Source organism: Apiospora kogelbergensis, assembly GCF_038363985.1.
Source record: "Apiospora kogelbergensis strain CBS 113332 chromosome Unknown utg000009l_segment0_segment0, whole genome shotgun sequence".
Taxonomy (NCBI): domain Eukaryota; kingdom Fungi; phylum Ascomycota; class Sordariomycetes; order Amphisphaeriales; family Apiosporaceae; genus Apiospora; species Apiospora kogelbergensis.
The window spans coordinates 328,286-347,708 of NW_027117426.1; the positions used below are offsets into that span (position 1 = coordinate 328,286).

The 19,423-nt window shown below is 55.4% G+C and overlaps 9 protein-coding genes across 9 annotated transcripts; 3 read left to right on the forward strand and 6 right to left on the reverse strand.

Annotated features, from left to right (window-relative positions):
• Positions 1 to 285: 285 nt before the first annotated feature.
• Positions 286 to 1,704, reverse strand: PG998_013139 (uncharacterized protein; the record flags this gene model as incomplete). Its single annotated transcript, XM_066879955.1, has 3 exons — positions 286 to 899; positions 1,004 to 1,406; positions 1,543 to 1,704. The coding sequence occupies 3 exons, from the start codon at positions 1,702 to 1,704 to the stop codon at positions 286 to 288; spliced, it is 1,179 nt and encodes a 392-aa protein (XP_066724094.1).
• A 1,084-nt stretch (positions 1,705 to 2,788) lies between these two features.
• On the forward strand, positions 2,789 to 4,176 carry PG998_013140 (uncharacterized protein; the record flags this gene model as incomplete). The annotated part of the gene is made up of 4 exons (XM_066879956.1): positions 2,789 to 2,847; positions 2,951 to 3,270; positions 3,339 to 3,593; positions 3,644 to 4,176. Coding segments are annotated over 4 exons (1,167 nt in total), but the record flags the coding sequence as incomplete, so codon positions are not given.
• A 91-nt stretch (positions 4,177 to 4,267) lies between these two features.
• PG998_013141 (uncharacterized protein) lies at positions 4,268 to 4,914 on the reverse strand (the record flags this gene model as incomplete). The annotated part of the gene is made up of 2 exons (XM_066879957.1): positions 4,268 to 4,715; positions 4,775 to 4,914. The coding sequence occupies 2 exons, from the start codon at positions 4,912 to 4,914 to the stop codon at positions 4,268 to 4,270; spliced, it is 588 nt and encodes a 195-aa protein (XP_066724096.1).
• A 1,181-nt stretch (positions 4,915 to 6,095) lies between these two features.
• PG998_013142 (uncharacterized protein) lies at positions 6,096 to 7,086 on the forward strand (the record flags this gene model as incomplete). Its single annotated transcript, XM_066879958.1, has 3 exons — positions 6,096 to 6,336; positions 6,397 to 6,633; positions 6,683 to 7,086. 3 exons carry the CDS (start codon positions 6,096 to 6,098, stop codon positions 7,084 to 7,086), a joined length of 882 nt encoding a protein of 293 aa, XP_066724097.1.
• Positions 7,087 to 8,423: 1,337 nt separating this feature from the next.
• On the reverse strand, positions 8,424 to 8,927 carry PG998_013143 (uncharacterized protein; the record flags this gene model as incomplete). The annotated part of the gene is made up of 1 exon (XM_066879959.1): positions 8,424 to 8,927. The coding sequence occupies one exon, from the start codon at positions 8,925 to 8,927 to the stop codon at positions 8,424 to 8,426; it is 504 nt and encodes a 167-aa protein (XP_066724098.1).
• Positions 8,928 to 10,598: 1,671 nt separating this feature from the next.
• Positions 10,599 to 12,457, reverse strand: PG998_013144 (uncharacterized protein; the record flags this gene model as incomplete). The annotated part of the gene is made up of 2 exons (XM_066879960.1): positions 10,599 to 10,694; positions 10,760 to 12,457. Coding segments are annotated over 2 exons (1,794 nt in total), but the record flags the coding sequence as incomplete, so codon positions are not given.
• An 844-nt stretch (positions 12,458 to 13,301) lies between these two features.
• On the reverse strand, positions 13,302 to 14,492 carry PG998_013145 (uncharacterized protein; the record flags this gene model as incomplete). Its single annotated transcript, XM_066879961.1, has 1 exon — positions 13,302 to 14,492. One exon carries the CDS (start codon positions 14,490 to 14,492, stop codon positions 13,302 to 13,304), a length of 1,191 nt encoding a protein of 396 aa, XP_066724100.1.
• A 362-nt stretch (positions 14,493 to 14,854) lies between these two features.
• Positions 14,855 to 16,638, reverse strand: PG998_013146 (uncharacterized protein; the record flags this gene model as incomplete). The annotated part of the gene is made up of 4 exons (XM_066879962.1): positions 14,855 to 15,068; positions 15,151 to 16,142; positions 16,210 to 16,404; positions 16,477 to 16,638. 4 exons carry the CDS (start codon positions 16,636 to 16,638, stop codon positions 14,855 to 14,857), a joined length of 1,563 nt encoding a protein of 520 aa, XP_066724101.1.
• Positions 16,639 to 18,113: 1,475 nt separating this feature from the next.
• On the forward strand, positions 18,114 to 19,265 carry PG998_013147 (HET-domain-containing protein; the record flags this gene model as incomplete). The annotated part of the gene is made up of 1 exon (XM_066879963.1): positions 18,114 to 19,265. The coding sequence occupies one exon, from the start codon at positions 18,114 to 18,116 to the stop codon at positions 19,263 to 19,265; it is 1,152 nt and encodes a 383-aa protein (XP_066724102.1).
• Positions 19,266 to 19,423: the final 158 nt, after the last annotated feature.

The following is a 19,423-nucleotide window of genomic DNA, read 5'->3' on the forward strand; positions in this document are numbered from 1 at the left end:
GTTTCTTTCTCTTTTTTTCTGTTTCCTTTACAAAGCAGCGTCCCTGTCGAGGAGGGAGGGACACACTACTATTACTACTACTCTTCAATTGTCTACTATAGCGAGCATTAAAACCACTCAGAAGGAGCCAAATTGATATTTGTTTGACGTTAGGTACTGGATTAATTGATGGATTCATCGCGCTCGATATGTTTCTTCGTTTGCATTGATGTTGCGGTAGTTTTCTGCTTGATGTCTAGGGAGGCTTACTGATTGCCTAGTCCGGCAACCGAGCGACTTGATATCTCATCCGGCCTTTCGCGCGACCCACGACTGAGCCATGTAGCTACTCTTGGTCAGCCCGCGCACATTTGAGCCGTATGTAGCCTCCATCCCCCGAACCTTCCCCAGACTCCCCGCATCATCGGGGAACGTCGGCTCCCCGCAGCCCGGGTCCAGGTCCAGAAACGCAAACCCCATGCCCTCGGCCACGCGCACAATCTCGTCCAGCGACAGCTGCACCCACGGCCCCGTCCCGTACAGCAGCGGGCCGAGGTTCAGCCAGTGCCCGCCGGGCCGCAGCAGGCGGAACACGGTGTCGAGGTAGCTGAGCAGGTTGCGCGCCGTGTCCAGAAAGAAGTAGGTGATGATGGCGTCGTACGAGCCGGCGGAAGAGGAGGAGGAGAAGGCGGTGGTGAAGTCGCCTTCGACGAGGAGGACGCGCGATGGGTCGTTGAGTAAGGAGGCAGATTCGGGCGAGGGGAAGACGATGGGCCGCTGCAAATCGGTTGTGGTGGCGTGGTGCGACAGGCTGTCGATGAAGGGGTGCAGGACGTGGCTGTCCGCGGCGGGGTGGGATTCTAGGTAGCGGTAGGCGGCGATCATGTACGTGGACCATTCGTTGATGGTTACTTCGAAGCCTTTCGTCATGTCCAGGAGCGATTGTCAGTGGTAGAGCGGGAAAAGGCATCCTCACGCGCAACGTCAGGGAGAAGAGAAAGGGGGAAAGGAAGGAAGAGCTCACCCCCTAAGGCCTCCACCTCGTACCCCAACCGCCCCAACCCCGCGCCCGGCACCAAGACCCGAGCCGGAAGTGCGCTCGCGTTGTTGTTGCCGCCGTCCAAACGGTCCGGATAGAGCCCCTCCAGGGTCCGCAGCAGGCACGCGAAGGCCGGGTCCCGCTCCCGTGCGCCCTCGACGGACCAGTCGCGCACGTAGTGCTTGAGGGCCTGGACGACGCTGACGCGCTCGGCAGGCCGGCCGGCCTTGGCTTCGTCGCGCGCGAACTCGGACAGCTCCGGGTCGCTAACGGCGTAGAATGACTGGGCGTGCGCCGCGATGGCGTCGCCCAGGAGGGCGTTGCGGTCGATGAGGTGGTCGAGGGTGTTGAGCTTTTGGCGGTAGTTTACGGCGGGGGACTCGAGGGACTATTCTCACGAAGGACTGTCAGTCGGTCCGGTTTCGGGGTATCTATGGTTAGGGATAGTGGCTGTCTAGTAAGAGGGATATGCAGATGGAGCGGTATGGGGGCGGGCCCGGCCGGGCTGGATCGGGCCTGCTCACTTTCTTCTGGTCTTTTCCGATGTGGCGGTAGGCTTCCCGCCACCGGTCAACCTCGGCCTTATTCGCGTCCCGATAGGATCGGAAGCCGTCTATTGCTTTGAGGAGGCGCCATCGGGGATGATTCGCGTTCCAGGTCCCTTGGTCTCGGGCAAGCCTCCCCATCAGCTTTTCCTTCTCGGTCTTGTGTCGACTGCTACACTCCTCGGCAGACCCATTACAGGCAGCAGCGGCAGCAGTTGTTATAACATCGAACGAGTTGATAATGAGCTGGTCATGGACCGCGTGGTTGCCTTGACCTCCAGAAGGGTCTTTGTCTTTAGGTTGCGCAGATTTAGATAAGTTAACTGAGATGATAGGCAAAAATAGAGAGATGTGGCTCACTTTGTGGAGGTTCTAAGGGCGCTGATTCGACATTTCTTGCGACCACTAAGGGGGCGAGGCTTAGGCGACTGAGTATAGCGATCAGTAACCAACTAGACAGAAGCCGCACCATCTTTTCTAAACACTCTCCAGTATGTCGTGATCATATGGGGTTCCTGTAGGTTTAATTACACTACACAAACATTTCAACAAGGTGACGCGTTAGGCATATTTTTTAAAATTTCCCCCGGAATAGAGAACCTTGATGGCTCGATGCCGAGCCCGGAGTCTTGGCCGCGGCCACGACTCAACCCTGTTACAGGCTCCATTGCCTGTTCGTAAGCCCTGCGATGATCTTTTACCCTGTTCTTTGTATGTAACGTGTGCCAGACCTATGCCACTTAAAACATTTTGAGCCATCAAGGTTCCTCCCGTAACACTCGTCACAAGGCAGCTGCATGCGCCCGAGTATGCATCTGGTTTAGTAGCCGTTTATAGTGTGTAATATATGGATCTGTGTATCCAAAAGGGTATCCATTTTCAACGACATGTTTGTGGTTTTGTCTCATCTTGAGTCATCTTGGGGGCACAAGGTGCCCTGAGCAAGTTGAAGAGACGCAATATAAATCCCTGGCGATACAACATTAGGACTCTAGGATATCAATATACAATAAATGCCCCATTGCCATAGTTGGCTACATCATCCAGAATGCACCGAATTTCCCACCTATACGCCGTGCTCAGCTTACTACTGTTGCTTGCATCGTTCTCCTATCAAAGCCCACTTCAGCCCCGGCCGGCCGAAGAGAATGGACGCATTATATATAGGACGATCCGGGGAAGGACAGCGATATACCCGATCAGGAGTGCACCCAATATATCAGTGCTACTAGGAGGTGAATCTGGTTCCAGCGAGAGGCATTGCCATTTCCATGCCGGTGTCGAGTAAGAGACGAGTTCCATAACCAATGGGTTGCAAAAGATGTACAGAGCCCGTTGGCGTGTAACATTGAGCAATCCCTGGTTGAACACCTCAGCTTGCTAACAGCCGATCTCCTACCCCCCGAAGACACTGCGAGGATGAGCAGGACTCCCACCATCCCACGGACTGCCAACGCGTCGAACGGGACTACAATGTTCTGTCAAGATGGGTGGCGGTATTCGCGATTCTCGGTTCTAGTGCCATTGGTGAGCACGTTTCGAGCCCCCGGTCGTCTAATGGCTACGCCACGTTCAGTACTTACATGTATACCAGGTGTATACGGCCCCATCCTGATGAGAGTAAGGGCGCCTTCAACGAAGCATGCTGTCTTCATTTTCGTCAAGCAGTTTGGCACCGGCGTCGTCGTTTCCACGGCGTTTGTACATGTGAGTCAACCAACCCCCCTCTACTCTCCAAACCAAACTATTTATTCATCCTACCCTACGGCTGCCAGTTGACTTCCAATCATTTCCCCCTCAGCTCTTCACGCATGCGAACCTCATGTTCGAGAACAAATGTCTGGGCAGGATAAACTACGAAGCGACGCCGGCAGCGATCCTCCTGGGAGGCGTTATCGTCTCCTTTATGGTGGATTTCCTCTCCCATCGATTGTTTTCTCGACGGCAGCAGGACGACGACGAGCGCCAAATCAGCAACGACTTGGTTAAGATATTTGCTCTTGAATGCGGAATCCTGTTTCATTCACTCTGTAAGGCGCCGAGTTAATAATGAAATCTTTGGCTAAGACATGGAAAACAGTGATCGGTATAACCCTGGTGGTGACGGGAGATAGCTTCTTCTTCACGCTGGCGTTGGTTATCAGCTTCCACCAGCTCTTCGAGGGCATCGCGCTAGGGAGCCGAATTGCCGAGCTGGGCCTGGCCAAAGTACAAGTTATAGCCGCCCGAGCATCGTCGTACGGGACCATGGGCGAGGAGGGCGCCGAAGTGCCGCTGCTGGGCATCGAGATCCAGACGTCGCCCGGGGTGTCAACCGAGTGGAAGTTTGTGCTGGCGTCGGGGTTCGCGTTCGTGACGCCGCTGGGCATGGTGGTCGGCATGGCCGTGCTGCACCAGTTCAACGGGAACGACCCGTCCACCATCTGGGTGCTGGGCTCGCTCGACGCCTTCTCCGCCGGCATCCTCGTGTGGACCGGGGTCGTGGAGATGTGGGCGCGGGACTGGCTGGACGGCGGGGAGATGGCGCACGAGAACAACGCCAGGACGGGCGTGGGACTACTGGGGCTCCTCTCCGGCATGGCCCTGATGGGTGTCTTGGGGAAGTGGGCTTGAGCGAAGTCGACGGTATCTATTTATTCTCTTCTCGGAGCCGTTGATCGGTTCTAAGCGCCCACTTCAACGTAGACGCATTCCCTTTAGGGCTCTAGCCCATAGGTCTTCGGACCTCGTACACTCTTTGCGGCACGTCATTTCTGTCGCCGATTTGCCCCAAGACCGTGCCAATCTGCTTGAAGCCGGCTTTCTCCAGTACACGGGAGCTCCCGGCGTTTTGATCAAACACGTAAGCTTGCAGGGTATCTTTATGTTCCTGGCTCATCTGTTGAAGTCCATTCGGATAATTCGACCAGTAGGTAGTTAGAAACGCCCCCAAAGCTTCGGTGGCGTACCCTTTGCCCCAGCTGGCCCTGCTGAAGATGAAGAAGACTTCGGGGGGCCTGGCAATGCCAATGAAGCCAATGACAGTCTCGCACTCATCTGCCGCCCCTGTGGTCGTCACAGCAAAGGCGAAGTTGCCGGGCTTGATCATCATTTGCATCCTGACTAGACTATGCGACTTCTCCGCATCAGGCTCGGTGTCTACGCCAGTTGTCCTGGGATACCGTATTAGTCAACTCTACACTTCGCGAGTCGCTGATAACCAAATACGCACATGTACTTCATGGCAATAGGGTCGGTGCGAATTGCATGCAGTGGGTGAATATCCGCCGGGCAGACGGCGCGTAAACGGAGCCGCGGCGACTTGATATCCAGCCCATGTTGAGGACTCAACTGCTCAAGTAGAGATGTCATTTTTGGGGTTACAAGTGAAGAAACCAACATATGAGAGGATTGTGAAGAATGCTTGAGCATACTATGTCACTTGGTGTACCGTACGAGGGTAGAACGTCCTGTTGTTGCCTGGCATTGTCTTGGCGCTTACATTCGCTCGGCTTTTACAGCAGATCGCCTATCAAAGTCCGAGACTAACCCAGAAGTGATGCACCGTTCTATTGACCGTGAATGGAATGATATGTGCCAAAGCTGGCATGCCCTGACTAACAAGATTGACAGACGGGACCTTGCAGTTGAGCAGGCAGCAAGGAAAGGACTTGGGGAGTTCAATCTCAGAGCCGATCAGGAAGCCAAGCTGTCTACCCGAACTACCCGAGCACGCCGCGATCGCACTACAGCCCGGCACAGAGCCACATTGAGAAAGGTCGTCAGTGGGAGGTTGTGAATCGTCGCGCCCCAGGGTGCTAGGTTGGTGCAATATATCAATGGTGCCGTTGCAGCGTTGCGTTCCCTTGCTTACTGCAGTCTGCGGTTGGACGGTCAATGCTTTGCAGCACATGTTTGCTCAAACCCATCACTAACTGAAATGTAACATTCTCGGACCCTCGAGAAGGCTGAGAGACTCCCAGCCGATCCATCCGATCATATGAGAAAATGCCCAGCCGAAATGATAGGGAGGCGGCCCTGGTCCGGCTGACCGGGAGGGCTTGGCGGGCCATGATGGCTTTCCAATATTTGCTCGAGCTGACATGGATGGCTGGGGTTCCAGAACGGTCGGATTGGGACACCCCAAGCCACGGCCTCTGCATCTGGGAATCGTGATTGACTGGGAATGCGAATACGCGGCGGTTGTGTGCCCTCCCTCATGTACGTATGAGGACTCGGCAGGTAGAAGTCGGTTGTTTTTTTCCATTGCGTGGACGAGGGGATCGAGCCTCGCGGTTGTGATCTCTCGAAGGGCGTCCGTCCCCTCCAATGCCTGCCAGGTTCATTGCTTGAAGTGCGCGTGAAAACTGATATCAGAGCCTTGAAGCCCAGGCGTTCGGTCTGAGAATCGAAGCGAGAGAAATGCGACTCCTTCCTTCTTTGCCGTAAATCGATTAACTGTCTATAATCACCAAGCGGTCACATCGGTCGCGCCACCTAAAGACATCGGCGGCGTAAAGTGCTTGAATGAGTCCTGCTCGGCCCCCAACGCCATGATTGGCCTGCTCCCCGCCATTGTGATTGGAGCTGGGCTTGTATGGTGCCAGCAACAGCAACCATTCTTGCAACTGGAAGATGTCGAAGAAACAGCTACCGACTTCTCGGCCAACCCTGTATGGAGGATCGGAGAAGTGCAAACGATACGGTGGACCACTACGTCCGTTGGTTGCACCATCTCGCTCTGGCAGCAAAACCTCAAGAGCGGCTCTGCATTAGAGGGACCGCCGATCTTCCGTACGTTGCACTGAAGAGCTCTCTTAGACATGTGGCATCCCTGACGTTCCATATCCACAGACAGCCGATCGGCGACGGGTCCTACCCAATTTGACTGGACACCGCAGATCTTCGACTTCGACCTCTCGGAATCGAACGTCTTCTTCCTCCAGCTCCGTCACGGAAATGGAGCGCCCGACGTCCCATCGCTGAGGTCTCACTACGTGAACCTCTCGATGGCGTTATCACCGCCGCCCCTGCGCCTGAGAGCCCTGAGCGCGCCCACGGAGGTGGACGACAGCATCCCGACCATCCCCCGTCGTTCACGGTGCTGACCCTGGCCTCGGGCGCGCCGCCCCCGACCCAGGCCCCGTCGCAGAAGCCCGTGGCGCCCCAGCCGACGTACATCATCGCGGGCACCAGCAGCACGGCGACGCCCGACCCGCTGTCGACGGGGGCCAAGGTCGGGATCGGGGTGGGCGCGGCGGTCGGGGGCTCGCGCTGGTGATCGCGGGCGTCGTGTTGACGGTGCGGCGGGCGCGGAGGCGGGACGGCGCCGTGCGCATGAGCACGTTGAAGGAGCTGCCCACGACGCCTCCGCCTCGGATCCCGACGGCCGTGGTGGGGGGTGCGCCGTACTCGCCTTCTTATTCGCAGTTTTATCAGATGAAGGGGGCGTACCCTCCTTCGAACGTCAAGAGTCATCAGCAGGTGACGATTTCGGAGACGAGTCTGGGGTACCACCCGACCAAAGTGGCGGAGATGGGGTGATGGGAACATATGTGTGACATAACACCCATTGACAGCTTGTCAAGATAATGCCCTCGAGGGAAAGATGTAGACTGTCCATATCCCTTATGAAGGACCTCCATAATGTATAAGCGCTTCATTCGTCCCCACTTCTTAGTACGAGGGACTCAGTCAACATCTCAGGAGATCATGGGCTTGGGCTACGGCTACTTATGCCATGAAAATCGTATTGACTCATTTATTAATGAGTCCCGCTAAAAAAGGTATTAATTACTTTGTTGGATCAACTGACAAAAGTTCAAAAGTTGAGGGCCAAGCGGGACTCGAACCCACAGCCTTTGCTAATTCCTTGAACCGGAAAGCAACGCGCTACCATTGCGCCATCAGCCCTTACATCCCTTCGTTTGCATTTGGATGAAAGATTTGGTAGTAATGAAGATCTATATGTCATAACATGAAACTTTGCAATTCGATTAGTTTCTCTCGAGTGACACCTCATCCTTTTGCAATTGATTGCAGCCCCTCTTGAGTTTATGGGCTTCTTTTTTCTTCTGTCTTCTGACCCATCGCCAGCCTCTTGCGTTTAATTACTCTGCTTGGCCAATCGCCCATTGATTATGAAATCAGAGTATTGCCGTCGCAACTCAGATGATCAATAACTGCCCTGCCACTTACCCATGAGGCGGCGGCTGCCCTCGACCGGCAATCATTGGATGCGAAGAGAGCAACTTAACCCAAATATGTCACCACGGATTTCACTATTGGGGTTTTATAATCAAGGCGAAGTGGTTCGTTGTACTGAGTATGGCAACTTACATTACTGATCAAACACCTGGACTAGGTTCGGGCCAAAAGTCCATGGCGAGAGACCAGCCGCCGGGTGGTGTTGTCCACATCATGCGGTAACTGGGGACAGATGGATTGCGTATTGCGTGAGGAACATTCAGACATATTCTACAGTTCGTGAGTAACTATATGCCAGATGGATCTTCAGAAGAATGATATAAATGCTGTGAAAGAGCAACCATGGAGCGAGGCAACAGCGCATTTCCCGCTTTGAGGCAGGGGAGAGACGATACCCCCTCGACCACCAAGGTCCACAGTTGGAAATGAACAGCCGGATGCTAAACAATCCGAGAATACATGAAAGGTATACGAGGAGCTGCTCTCAAGGTTCCCCTGAAGTGGCCCAAACTATGCGTCCGCAGGAATGAAGTTCCGGTATATGATTGCGATCGCAAGCGTTGGCGATGGAAAGAACATCGACGTCAATGAGCAAACAAGGCGCACGGATTGACGGATGGCGACGAAACCTTCTTGATATCCCTCCCTCTAGCATCGCTATCCCTCCCCCAAACTCAAGCGCTCCCCGAAGGGCACTCAACATCAATCCGCCTCACCAAAAGCCCCTGCTCCCCCTGCCCGTCCCCTGCATCCACCCCCAGCGCCACGCAAGGCTCCGACTCGTCGTCCTCGTCGTCCTCGCCCTCGGCGAAGGCGATCTCGCTGGGGTCCGGGTAGACGCTGTTGTCGACGAGGTCCTCCTCGCCGGGGTGGCGGTGGTCGAACCAGACGCGGACCCTGCAGCCGGCGTGGGCGGCAGGGATGCGGGCGCAGACCATGGCGTACGACGACTCAGACGAATCGGGAGAGGCGTAGGCGCCGGGGAAGGTGAAGTGGCTGTCGCCCGCCGTCGGGGGCTCGAGCATCCGCACGTAGTTGCCGGCGCGGTCGATGAGGCGGAGCGGGATGGCGGCGACGGGGGCCGGGGCCTGGGGCGACGATGAAACGACCTGGACCTCCTCGGGCTTCGGCTGCTCCTCGTGGTTCTGGATCGTCGGGCTGCGGGCTTCCTCCGGCATGGCGGCGGGGGGCGGCTTGGGCCGCCGAGGCGAGCAGGGAGAAGAAGAGGACGGCGACGACGGACTTCATGTTGGGCGACGGCTTGGTTTTTATTAGGTATATAGTATAGTATTAATGGTATTATGTAAATAGATTAGACCACGAATGGATAGTGCGCGTATATGACGATTGCCTGTTGTGTATAAACGAGAGTGATTGACTATGGTCAGGAAGATCAGGCTTGATGGTGATCATTCTAAAATCCTCTCGCCCGCGCCGGCTCCCGTCGAAGGGGCTATTATATCTATGTATGAAATTCTCAGTCCGCGCGGCGGCCGTGGCAGCAAGGAAGAAGGGAGTGACATCGCGTGTCCCGCGTCCCCCCACATTATCCAAGATTGCGCTTCGCAGCAACAAGAACTCCCGCATTCTCTGCCTTGATGCTGTCTTGGCAAGCACCCCAGCACTCACTAGCATGTATGCCTGCCGTTCGAAATGGGAAGCGGTCGACCCTTTTTCCTTGCGTGCTTTCCGCCACTCATTGCCCGATGCAGGGTCGCATGCATAGCGACGTCGCATCCCAGAGCGCTTTTATTGACTATCGCGGGACGTCATTGGCGGGCGGGCTGGGCTGGGGTTGCGACTACAACGATTTGCCTGTCTGCTTTGGGAAGAAGACGCTATGCACGCCCAGAACACTGCCGCCCTTTTGCCCTCGTGCGCCCGCGTGCCCGCGTGCCGCCCTGGCAAACAGCCGACCAATCCGCTTGGGGTGTTGGTAGGAATCGGCCTTCGATCGTAATCTTACCATGCTTACCCCGGCAACGCGACGACGGGCTTCTGGACGGGTGACTGGGCTGCATGACTGCATTGCAATGCAATCAATTTCCCTTCTGTGCATATCTACATGCAGTTCAAGTAATCGATTCATTCCATCCCTTATTGGCGATACTCGAGTCAGAAATGGCAAAATGCCCTGGAAATCCATGCTGATAAAATGTTAGCTGCTGCAAAGGGCAATAAACTCATAATGAAGTGCTACGGCAAGCTGGCTGGCATCAACATCTCATTGTCACATTCGCTCTTTGCCAAAATCTGGCCACAGTCATCCGTCCCGAAGGTAATGGTTACGTAAAATCGATTGCTGACCTCTCTATCAGTGTATTACTCTTTCTCAATCCTACTCTCTTCTTCTCTCGATCCTAGTATCTACCTCGTTGGGCCACCAAACCCATAGAAACAAACGACGCAAAGCTTTGTCATCATCCAAGTCGACCGATAGCAACTGGCCCGGGACATGATCAGTCGGTAGGTAGAGAAACCGACCTGCTTAGACCTCCGGACGAAACCCCGGACGCATTGCAGACAGACAATTTCTAGTATACAGAACGGGCGAGAACAGCCAACCCGCCCCCCTTTCAGCAGCCAGCCAGCCAGAGGTGGAGGCCCCCTTCTAATTAGCGTGTAACCAAAGCCACGTCGTTCCTCGAAATGGCTTTTCTGACGCGCATCGCCTGAGCCTGCAAAAAACACATACCGCGTGCGTAACTGCAGCAAAGCACACAGGCATGCATGGTATCCCCTCTCAAAATCCATCCCAAACGCCTAGTCTTACATCGTGTTGATCATGGAGGATTTGCTGTGTAATGTGTATCTTCGATGGTGCAAGCTCATCTCCGATCCCAGCTCTATCAGATAGGACGCGGGTCCATCGCGTGCAGGTTGAGTGACCACCGGGGCAGCTGTTTTGTCTGCTCCCATACACTGCCACAGTTGGCGCAAAGTGTCTGGATGTTAAAGTCAGCAACGAAACTTGGTACAATAGCAACTTAGTAGTAGAGCAGAGACTTACCCGATCGCCATAGGGGCCCTTGCGGACTGCCCATACGCTAGTGCCCCAGACGCGGCAATGCAGACAGCGCCAGTTAAACCTCTCTTGGTCGCTCAACGAACCACCACCTCCGTAGCCTCCCACGTCGGGTGTACCTCGTCCAGGTGTGCCAGAGCGACCCACGGGACTGAGACTTCTGAACCTCCGCTTCTTCTTGGACCGCTCTCCACGTCCCATTCGCTCTTCTTCCACTTCCACAGTGCCCACGGGCATACCGCCCAGCATGCCAGTATTGCTGCTGAACCGTGCCGTCTCGCGACGAAGGCGGCGAACCTCTCTCTCGCGATCACCTTCGCGCTTCTCGATCTCTTCTTTGGACAAGAATTCGATCTTGGGCTCCCAGTCTTCGGCAAGGTGTTCAGGGTCATAGCGCCAGCCGGCATCCGCTCCGTGCGCCGCGTCGTTTGGCAGCTCTGCGCCCATAGCACCCCACCCCGCCACAAGGCCTCCGGACTCACAAGCTTCCTTCTTTAGACGCAGAACAGCTTCGTAAATGGCGTGCGTCAGGGCCGGCACCCACTCTCCGGCCAGCCCCAGATCCGTACAAGTGATTTTTGCGAATGCTTCGGCCGTGCCAGGGGGATGGAGTAAAGACCATTCGAACTTGTCAGAATACACGCTACTAGCCAAGTTGAGGCTAAGTGAAACTATGCATCTATACGTATCGTCGGGACTGTAGTCGTCTGCGTCGGCAGGAACAGGGCTTGCCGTGGCCGTGACTTGGGGAACAGAAGCAGTGGGTCCCTTGGAAGGAGTGTCGACAGCGCTGAGCATGGGTGTATTCGAGCCGCCGACAAAAGACGAGGAAGATTGCTGGAGCGGAGTCCCGGGCGTGCCCGGGGTATCGTTGACTGATCGTAGGGCTGCGGCTGCAGCGGCCACATTGCCATTGGCCACAGCACTCGCGTCCTCGGAATGGAATAGAGGGTGAAGCGCAACACCGGCATACTCCTCGAGCTGTGTCCGTATTTGCTTGCTAATCTCGTTCGCGATGTTGACTTGGTTGGGAAGGTCGAGGTCTTGCACCAAGGTCATGGCAAACTGATCTGTAGTGATGACAGTCTCGTGCAAATTCCACAAAAAGATATCTCGTAGCTTGTAAGGGACTGTCAATTCGCCGGCTCTGTAAAGGCTTGGGTCCATGGCTGGTGTAGGCTGAGTGACGCCCGGGGGCAGAGGAAACGGCGCGGGTGGCATGAAGGCGGGAATGTCGACATCGATACGGATGGGGATCATGGTGACAGGCATGGCAGCCTGGGCCTGGGCATTCAGGTCGGACCGGGTCCGACTCTTGAGCATCCAGTTTCGCCAGATGCCCTGCAGATCTACCGGCGCATTGGTGTCCTTGCCGACCTTGTCGCTGGCCTCCAGCCTCGAAGTGCTATCCTCGCGGCGGAGGCTGCGAAGGCCGGTCGGGCGGCGCCTGCCTTCATCGTCGTCGTCGTCATCGTAGTCGTACCCGTCCTCGGCGTAGTTGATGGCGGTGGTGCCACGCTTGGTCGTGCGCGATTGGGCGACGGTGGTGGTCGGATGGGTGATGGGGGTGATGAGGGGAGTTGTTGTAGGTGCGCAATCGCGGCGCGTAGCTGGACAGGAACGCCTGGGGCGCCGCTCGAGTTCCCATGGCGACGGATCGGTGGATGGCTGGGAAAGAATACGACCTATCTCAAATCATACTCATGTCGCATAAGCATGCAAAGAAATGAAGAAAAATAAGCTCCCGAGCCGGACTGACGCTGGCTGGTCCGCGCAAGGGGGAATCGCAGGTCGGGTCGTCGAGCTGTGGTTACGAGGTTGAAAAGCAGGAATGCGTAATGGTGCAGCTCGAAGTGTACACAGATGGGTTGGGTGACCTCGAAGCTCTTACGTCGAAAAACGGAACGTTAGTTCAATTGATGGAGAGAGGCCGCTGGGCTGGGTTGACTTGGAGAAGCGCGTTTGTCTGGTCTGCGGCCAAAATTTCCCAGCAAACCAAACACCAAGGGCGGAGGGCGGCTCCTTGCGTCGCGCGACGGGCAGTGGAGTCCTTGCATTCTGGCCGCTAATCACGTGGGGAATCGTGAATCGTGGCTGGGCTGAGTGTGGCTGAACCGGACAAACATCGTCAACTGGCTGAAATCAACATTTGTGGAAGTTGTGATCCTGTATGGAAAATGATTTGAATTCTCAATTGAAAACTACTCATGTGCAGCAAGTATTTTATCGTTGAACAACGGGTGCAGTCATTCCTGTCTGTGGTTGGTCTTGTAAGTTGTCGTTATCCGTAATGGGCTAGCAGAGGTGGTGGACAACTTGGGCAACATAAGCTTCAAGGATGTAGCTATTGGCATATGTGCCTACAAAAAGGCAAAACAACAGCATCTATCCAGATCCTATCCGAATGCATCCATGTCCATGATCAGTTGCTACACTAGTCACAATGTATACTTGGTTGGCACCCAAGAGCCGCACTAACCGAGACAGCCTGTAATTATCATTACACTCCCTAGCGCATCATCACACGTCATTGTACCCAAGCACCGTCTTCTCGAGCCCCTAAGTCCGCCACCGCCCAAACCCAAGCCCTCCCCGCCTCGCCCGTGTAGAGGCTAGAGTTATCCACGCCCCGTTTCAGCTCCATCAGCCGCCCGGACCGCACGAGCCCGGCCGTGCTCATGAACGACTGGAAGTGCACGAAGTCCGCCGGCCGGTCCAGCGCCAAGGCGTTGCCGGCGATGCCGTGGCACAGACACGGCGTCTTGGTGAGCAGCCCGCGCGCCCAGACGTGCGCCTGGGTACGAGCGATGGCTGCGTCGATCTGCTCTCGCATGGAGGTCGGGACGTAGGGCCGCAGCGAGCGCAACGACACCACGAAGCCCGGCGCGCCGTGGCAGAACTGCACGAGCGTATCCCTCCTGTCGGAGGAACCCGCGGGTGCTGGGAGCGAGGCGGGGAAGCTGGCGCTGGCTAATTGGGCGGCGAGGATGCGGCGAAGTTGATCCTGCATCTCGACCGTCACGGCCTCCGTGGACAGCACGATCTGGCAGATAGTGCCAATGGTGCCGTATGCGGCGCCCAGCTGCTGTCCCGCCTGCCAGTTCCAGGGCTGCGGTACCTCGAGCATGCGATGGATGGTCTTTTCCATCGTACTGTGGAGCAGCCGGCGGCTGCTGGCATTCCCCTCGAAATCGCCGGTTCTCTCTACGACGTAATCGGATACTCGGAGAAGGTACAAGTATCCGGCCCTTCCGTTCATCCACTGGTTGCACCCGTCCTTATCTTCGTCGTTGATATGCGGCTCGTGCGAACACAGCTGATATATAGCCCGATGGTCCCACTGAATCAATGCCTTCGCGGCCAAATGTGCAAGCGTCTCATTCCTAATGCCACAGTTATTGGCTGTGGGTGCGGTGTAGCTGTGGCCGCCATGCCTCGGGTCCGACAGACGCAGATAATACAGTGCCCAATGAGCCAGAAGCTGGCTTTTGAGTATCAGGCCAGGGTACAGGGTGGAAAGGCGATGAAAAAGAAAGGCAATAGAGGTGGGCCCGCAGTAGAGCCCTTCAAAAGTCGATTTAGTCGAGGACGAGGGCGGGTTGAAGTCGATGATCCGCTCTAGGCATGCCATAAGCTCATTATAAGGCACTGGGGTCGCTTGAGCATCACCGACCGAGGGGTTGCTGAAGTGCCGGGGGACTTCTTGTTGACCTTCCATCCTGCGTAACGGACTTTGAATGGAATCATCTTTGCTCGTTGCCAAGATGGAACTACCTTCCAGTCCAGCGGAGTCCTTTTGATGTCACGTCTTTGGTAGGCTTGAAGGTCATTGGGCATAAAAAGCTCATATTCGAGTGCGCGAATTTGAGAGGTAACCCAAGAAAAATGAATAGAAACATCTTTTTGAGAAAGCGTATGGCATTCGTTGAGTGGTGAGAGGTAACGACCCCAGATTTCATTTGGACAGACAATTGGCATTTCTCGGCATGGTTGGCCAGACCTGAACTTCACAAATGTATCTTAATACCTGACAGTGGAAATGTAGGGATTCAACGCTAATGAAAATGCGAAACGGCCAAATCACTCCTTTGGGTCCCTCCCGCCCATCGCCTCCATGGCCTTATCGTAATGCTCATCGGACTCCAGGTCAATCTCGAGGGGCTGGGTGATCGGTAGCATCGACATGCCCTTTTCCTCCAGGAGCTTGAGGCGCTGCGCCGTCAGGGGCCTCGAGCGGTTCATGCTATAGATCTTGACGCGGTGACAGGACGACGTCACATGGAGATCCCAGTTCCTATCCATCAGGTCAATCAGTAAGTTTCTTTCTTTCTTTGTTTTCGGGGGTATGTAAAGCGAAAACAATGGGGAAAACATACCAGGCTGACCGAACAAACGTCGGCTGCGTGTTCAGGGCGTTGTCCCAGCAGCGCACGCAGAACTCGAGCCAGCCCTCGGCGTCGACGGGCATCTCGATCTCCCAGAGGCGCCAGCCGTGGAAGTACTTGGTAGACATGTTCTCGGGCGGGACCTCGTACCAGACGGAGCCGCCGTCGGCCGAGACCTCGACGCGGATCGGCCAGTGGCCGCCGCCGCTGTAGGCCCAACCCTTAAGCCGGACCTTACCATCGTGGACGATCTGGGCCATGTCGACGGGCGACATGATGGCCGACGACACGGGCATGTCTTGAATCGAAAACCCGTTGCTGTACATGGCGTTCTGCTTGCCCACCTGCGGCGTGTAGTACAGGTACTCCTTCTTCTGCACGGGCGCCTGGCTGGGGCCCCGGATGCCCTTGATCTGGTACAGCCACTTGCAGCTGCGGGCGCCGATGTAGCCGAAGACGACGGTCCTCAGGGGGAAGCCGTGGATTTTGGGCAGGGGCTCGCCATTCATGTCCCAGGCCAGCAGGACCTCGTTGGCCTTGACCTTGCGCCAGGGCACGCTGACGACGTAGTTGTAGGCCTGGCCCTTCTTGAAGTAGGTGTCGGCGCCGTAGAACTCGAGGTGGTCGGCACCATCAACGAGCCCGCCGCAGTGTTTGATGACCTTCTTCAGGCTGACGCCCGTCCACCGCGCGTTGCCGATGGCGCCCTCGGACCACGGCGCGTTGATCAGCTCGTCGCCGTCACCCGGGTACACGCTGATCTGCTCCATGCGCCGCGTCCCCGAGCACTGCAGCGTCACCGTGCTCGACTGCCGCGGGAATAGCGCCTCGTTCTGCAGGTCGGCGAGGGTCAGACGCTGGGGGTTCTTGACTAGCCCGGAGATGTCCAGGGTGTATTCCTGGGGGTCGATCTCGGGGATGCCGCCGTGGTTGCGGACGAAATGGTCCTTGTTGGGAGTGATCTCCGTTTCAACAAGCCGGTCCTGCTCATCATTGTTAACGATACATGTTTGCTAGGTTAGTGCGCAACCAGCAGTCTCGGGCACTTACCCGTGGGGTCTCGCCATTATAAGGGAACTGGAGCACATGGATCATGTCCTCGGACTTCTCTTTCTTTACGTAGTCCCAGCTGATGTCCGGCAGCTTCTCCAGGTTAGGTCCCATGGCATAGTGATACTGCTTCCACCGCTCTCCTGTGAGGATGGGGTTCGATTTCGGTAGTGGCTGCAATTGGAACTCGGGCGGCTGGTGGTGCTAGAGGTCAGCATCATGTCCCTGAGCCGCGGGTTGATCTCAGCGGAGAGTGTAAGTACTGACGACTGGGAAGTCGTATTGCTTCAAGACTTCAGCCGCTTGCTTCTTCTTCACAGGATACTTCTCCCATTCGATGTAGCCCTTCCATCCTTTCCGTTCTTCTTCGAATACTGGCGGCTCACCTTTGGCCCTGAAGGCCAGTGCGTTTGGTTCAGCGGGTGCCATGTTGTACGGGTCCTGGTCAAGCACAGCAATTGAGTTTCGGTATAAGAATAACTTCGAAGCTAAATACCTGGAGAACTGAAATCATTCAAGTCCAGAAGAACCGTTCCTGGAGCGGCCGCACCGTCCACGGCATTGCCATAGTCGAAACCCACCACACCATGCCGGCCCCATCTTTGCCCTGGTCAAGTCGCCCAAAGATACACCGTCATGACGTTTACATTCCCAAAGTGGAATCGGGGTGCTTCGTCGCTGCGACCAGCCAAATCCAGCAATCGACAACAGCTGACTGGCTGTAATGCAACCGATCAAGCCCACTTCAGATGTTCCAAGTTTCTTGTGTCAATTGGACGAATGCTGAGGTTGCGTGTGGTGTTTTTTGGGACAAGGTTCGGCCACAAGTTATGGAGTCCAGTTCTTTGGGCTATTTTTACGGGCGGGGAAACCGGTAGTTGATCAAAAGCTAAGGCGTCGACGTTAGATCTTAAAAGCTTGGCTGGTATGGTGAGTGAGTGAACACCCACCGGTGTCAACCAATATTCTATCCAACATAATGCAGTGGTATTTATCCGTGCTATAGAAGTAAGGCTTGGTGTGGCGTACGCCACAAGCAGTTATAGTGGCTTATCCCCTTGCACATGTTGGTGTTGGTTCGTGGTTATCTGTGATGGCGGCCTCCATCTGCGGGGTTAACAGCAGATTAACCACCCCAGGTATCCCATCGCTGACATACAACGAGTGTCGCCAGAGGCTCTACACGAGCCAGCAGGAACACAAGAATGGCTGATTCCACAGACCATCTCCTTCGATCCATGTCGGAGACCTGTCTTTCTTATTCCCACTCCTGCCGCCACTGTGAGGTACCGCTCCAAGTCCACAGCCCTGAAGCGCGACCACATGGATTGTCTCGACTGCCATTGCCTTACACAGTCCGCCAGGTTTTCAAAGCATCCCAGAACGGTTGCTCGCTATGCAAAGAGTTGGTTTCTGTCTACAAACAGCGGAGCTGGTGGTTGCTACTGAAGACACATCTGTTTTCACGATGTTCCTGCTGTAGCAGCACAAAGCAGCGCTTATATTATCTCCTGGAGAGCATGGGCCAGAGACCATTTCGACTTGTTTTCTTTCCATTCTACCACGGACCAGAGCCGGAAGACCCAATACACTCTTTTGCGTATTTTGACTCCGGAAACGGAGCCACGGGAACTCGATTCAATGCTTATACCTACACCGGTAAGTAATAAACAGCAATTATAAATCCACCTCCATAAGCTGACAAGACTGCAGGTGACGATGCGGCAGACATCCTACCGGCTTTTAGCCTCGAAGTTGACTCTGCAGAAACAACCCGTGGCATACAGCAATGGATCTCATCGTGCAACTGCGTCCGAGGTATCCACGACACGGATCGTTCTCCCTTCAGACCAACGAGGTTAATCGATCTCGGCGAACATTCAGATTGTGAAAGTGTCACAGTGATGCCAACCTTCGGTCTCAATGTTCCTGCATATGTGTGCCTTTCATATTGCTGGGGTGGGCCTCAGACTTTCGTCTGTACATCGTCCAAATTCGATTCTTCCCACGGTTGGATAGTCCCCGTTGCCGCCATTCCAGCTGGCTTCGTGGACTCTTTCAAAGTTGCTCGCAAGATTGGTTTCCGCTACATGTGGATTGACAGCTTATGCATCATCCAGGATGATCCCGCTGACCTAGAGAACGAAATTCTTCAGATGCCCAACATCTATAAGAATGCCGCCCTAACTATCTGCGCGTCCTTGGCAAGTTCGTCTCGAGAAGGCTTTCTACATTCTCGAGCGGACTATAGCGAAATGAAGGTTCCGCTACATCTTCCAAGAGGTAGGGTGGGGACTGCCTACCTGGACTCCTTTATGTGGTGGTCCCCTCCCGTCCCCGAGCCTCTGAGCGTACGTGCTTGGGCCTTCCAAGAGCGTTTGCTCTCGCCAAGGCTTCTGGAGTACGGCTGGCGGACCGCACGCTGGACCTGCTCGTGTACCAATGGCTACAGCGGCCGTACCGTTCTATCGCCGAACGAAATAGTGGATGCGACTTCGGAAGCCGACATGCAACCCAGAGCCTACAATCTCTTCATGTATTTGAACCCTAATGGCATTCGAAACCTCCCGACGTCAAAAACTGACATCTTTGACTCCTGGGTTGCTATTGTCTACAAATATTCCGCCCTCAAGCTAACCTTTCCGGGAGACCGCCTGGCGGCAATTGGTGGCGTGGCAGCAGAGCTGCAACGCATCACTGGCGTGCGATATCTTGCCGGCCTCTGGCACCACGAGAGACTGGCCTCCTTCTTACAGTGGCGGGTTACCTCTTCACTTGGCGACTTGTGTCAAAGGCCAGTTAACGCCCGCACACCATCCTGGTCATGGGCCGGGCTCGACAACAAGGTGGTGATTATCCAAAGCAAAGTTGTTGTTGAAGCTTTCGAGGTCATTAGCGCCGATGCCACGGGAGGATTTGGGACAACAACGGCCACCGGATCCATCAAACTGAAAGGGCCGCTGAGTGGAGGCATGTGGTGGCGGGGGCCGAGAACGTCCGGATGGAGTCATCCCAGACCGGGCTTGAGATACAAGACGGTGACGGGCCCGCTTTGACTATCTGGCCGGATTGCGCAGAAGAGTTTATGGGCTTTGTCGATGGATATCCTATGCTGTTCATGATGAGGTTGGAGTTGGTCTTGCTAGCCATTGGACGAGCCGGCAACGATCATGGTATCGTTCGTGGGTTGATCTTGACGAGGAAAGATGCAAGC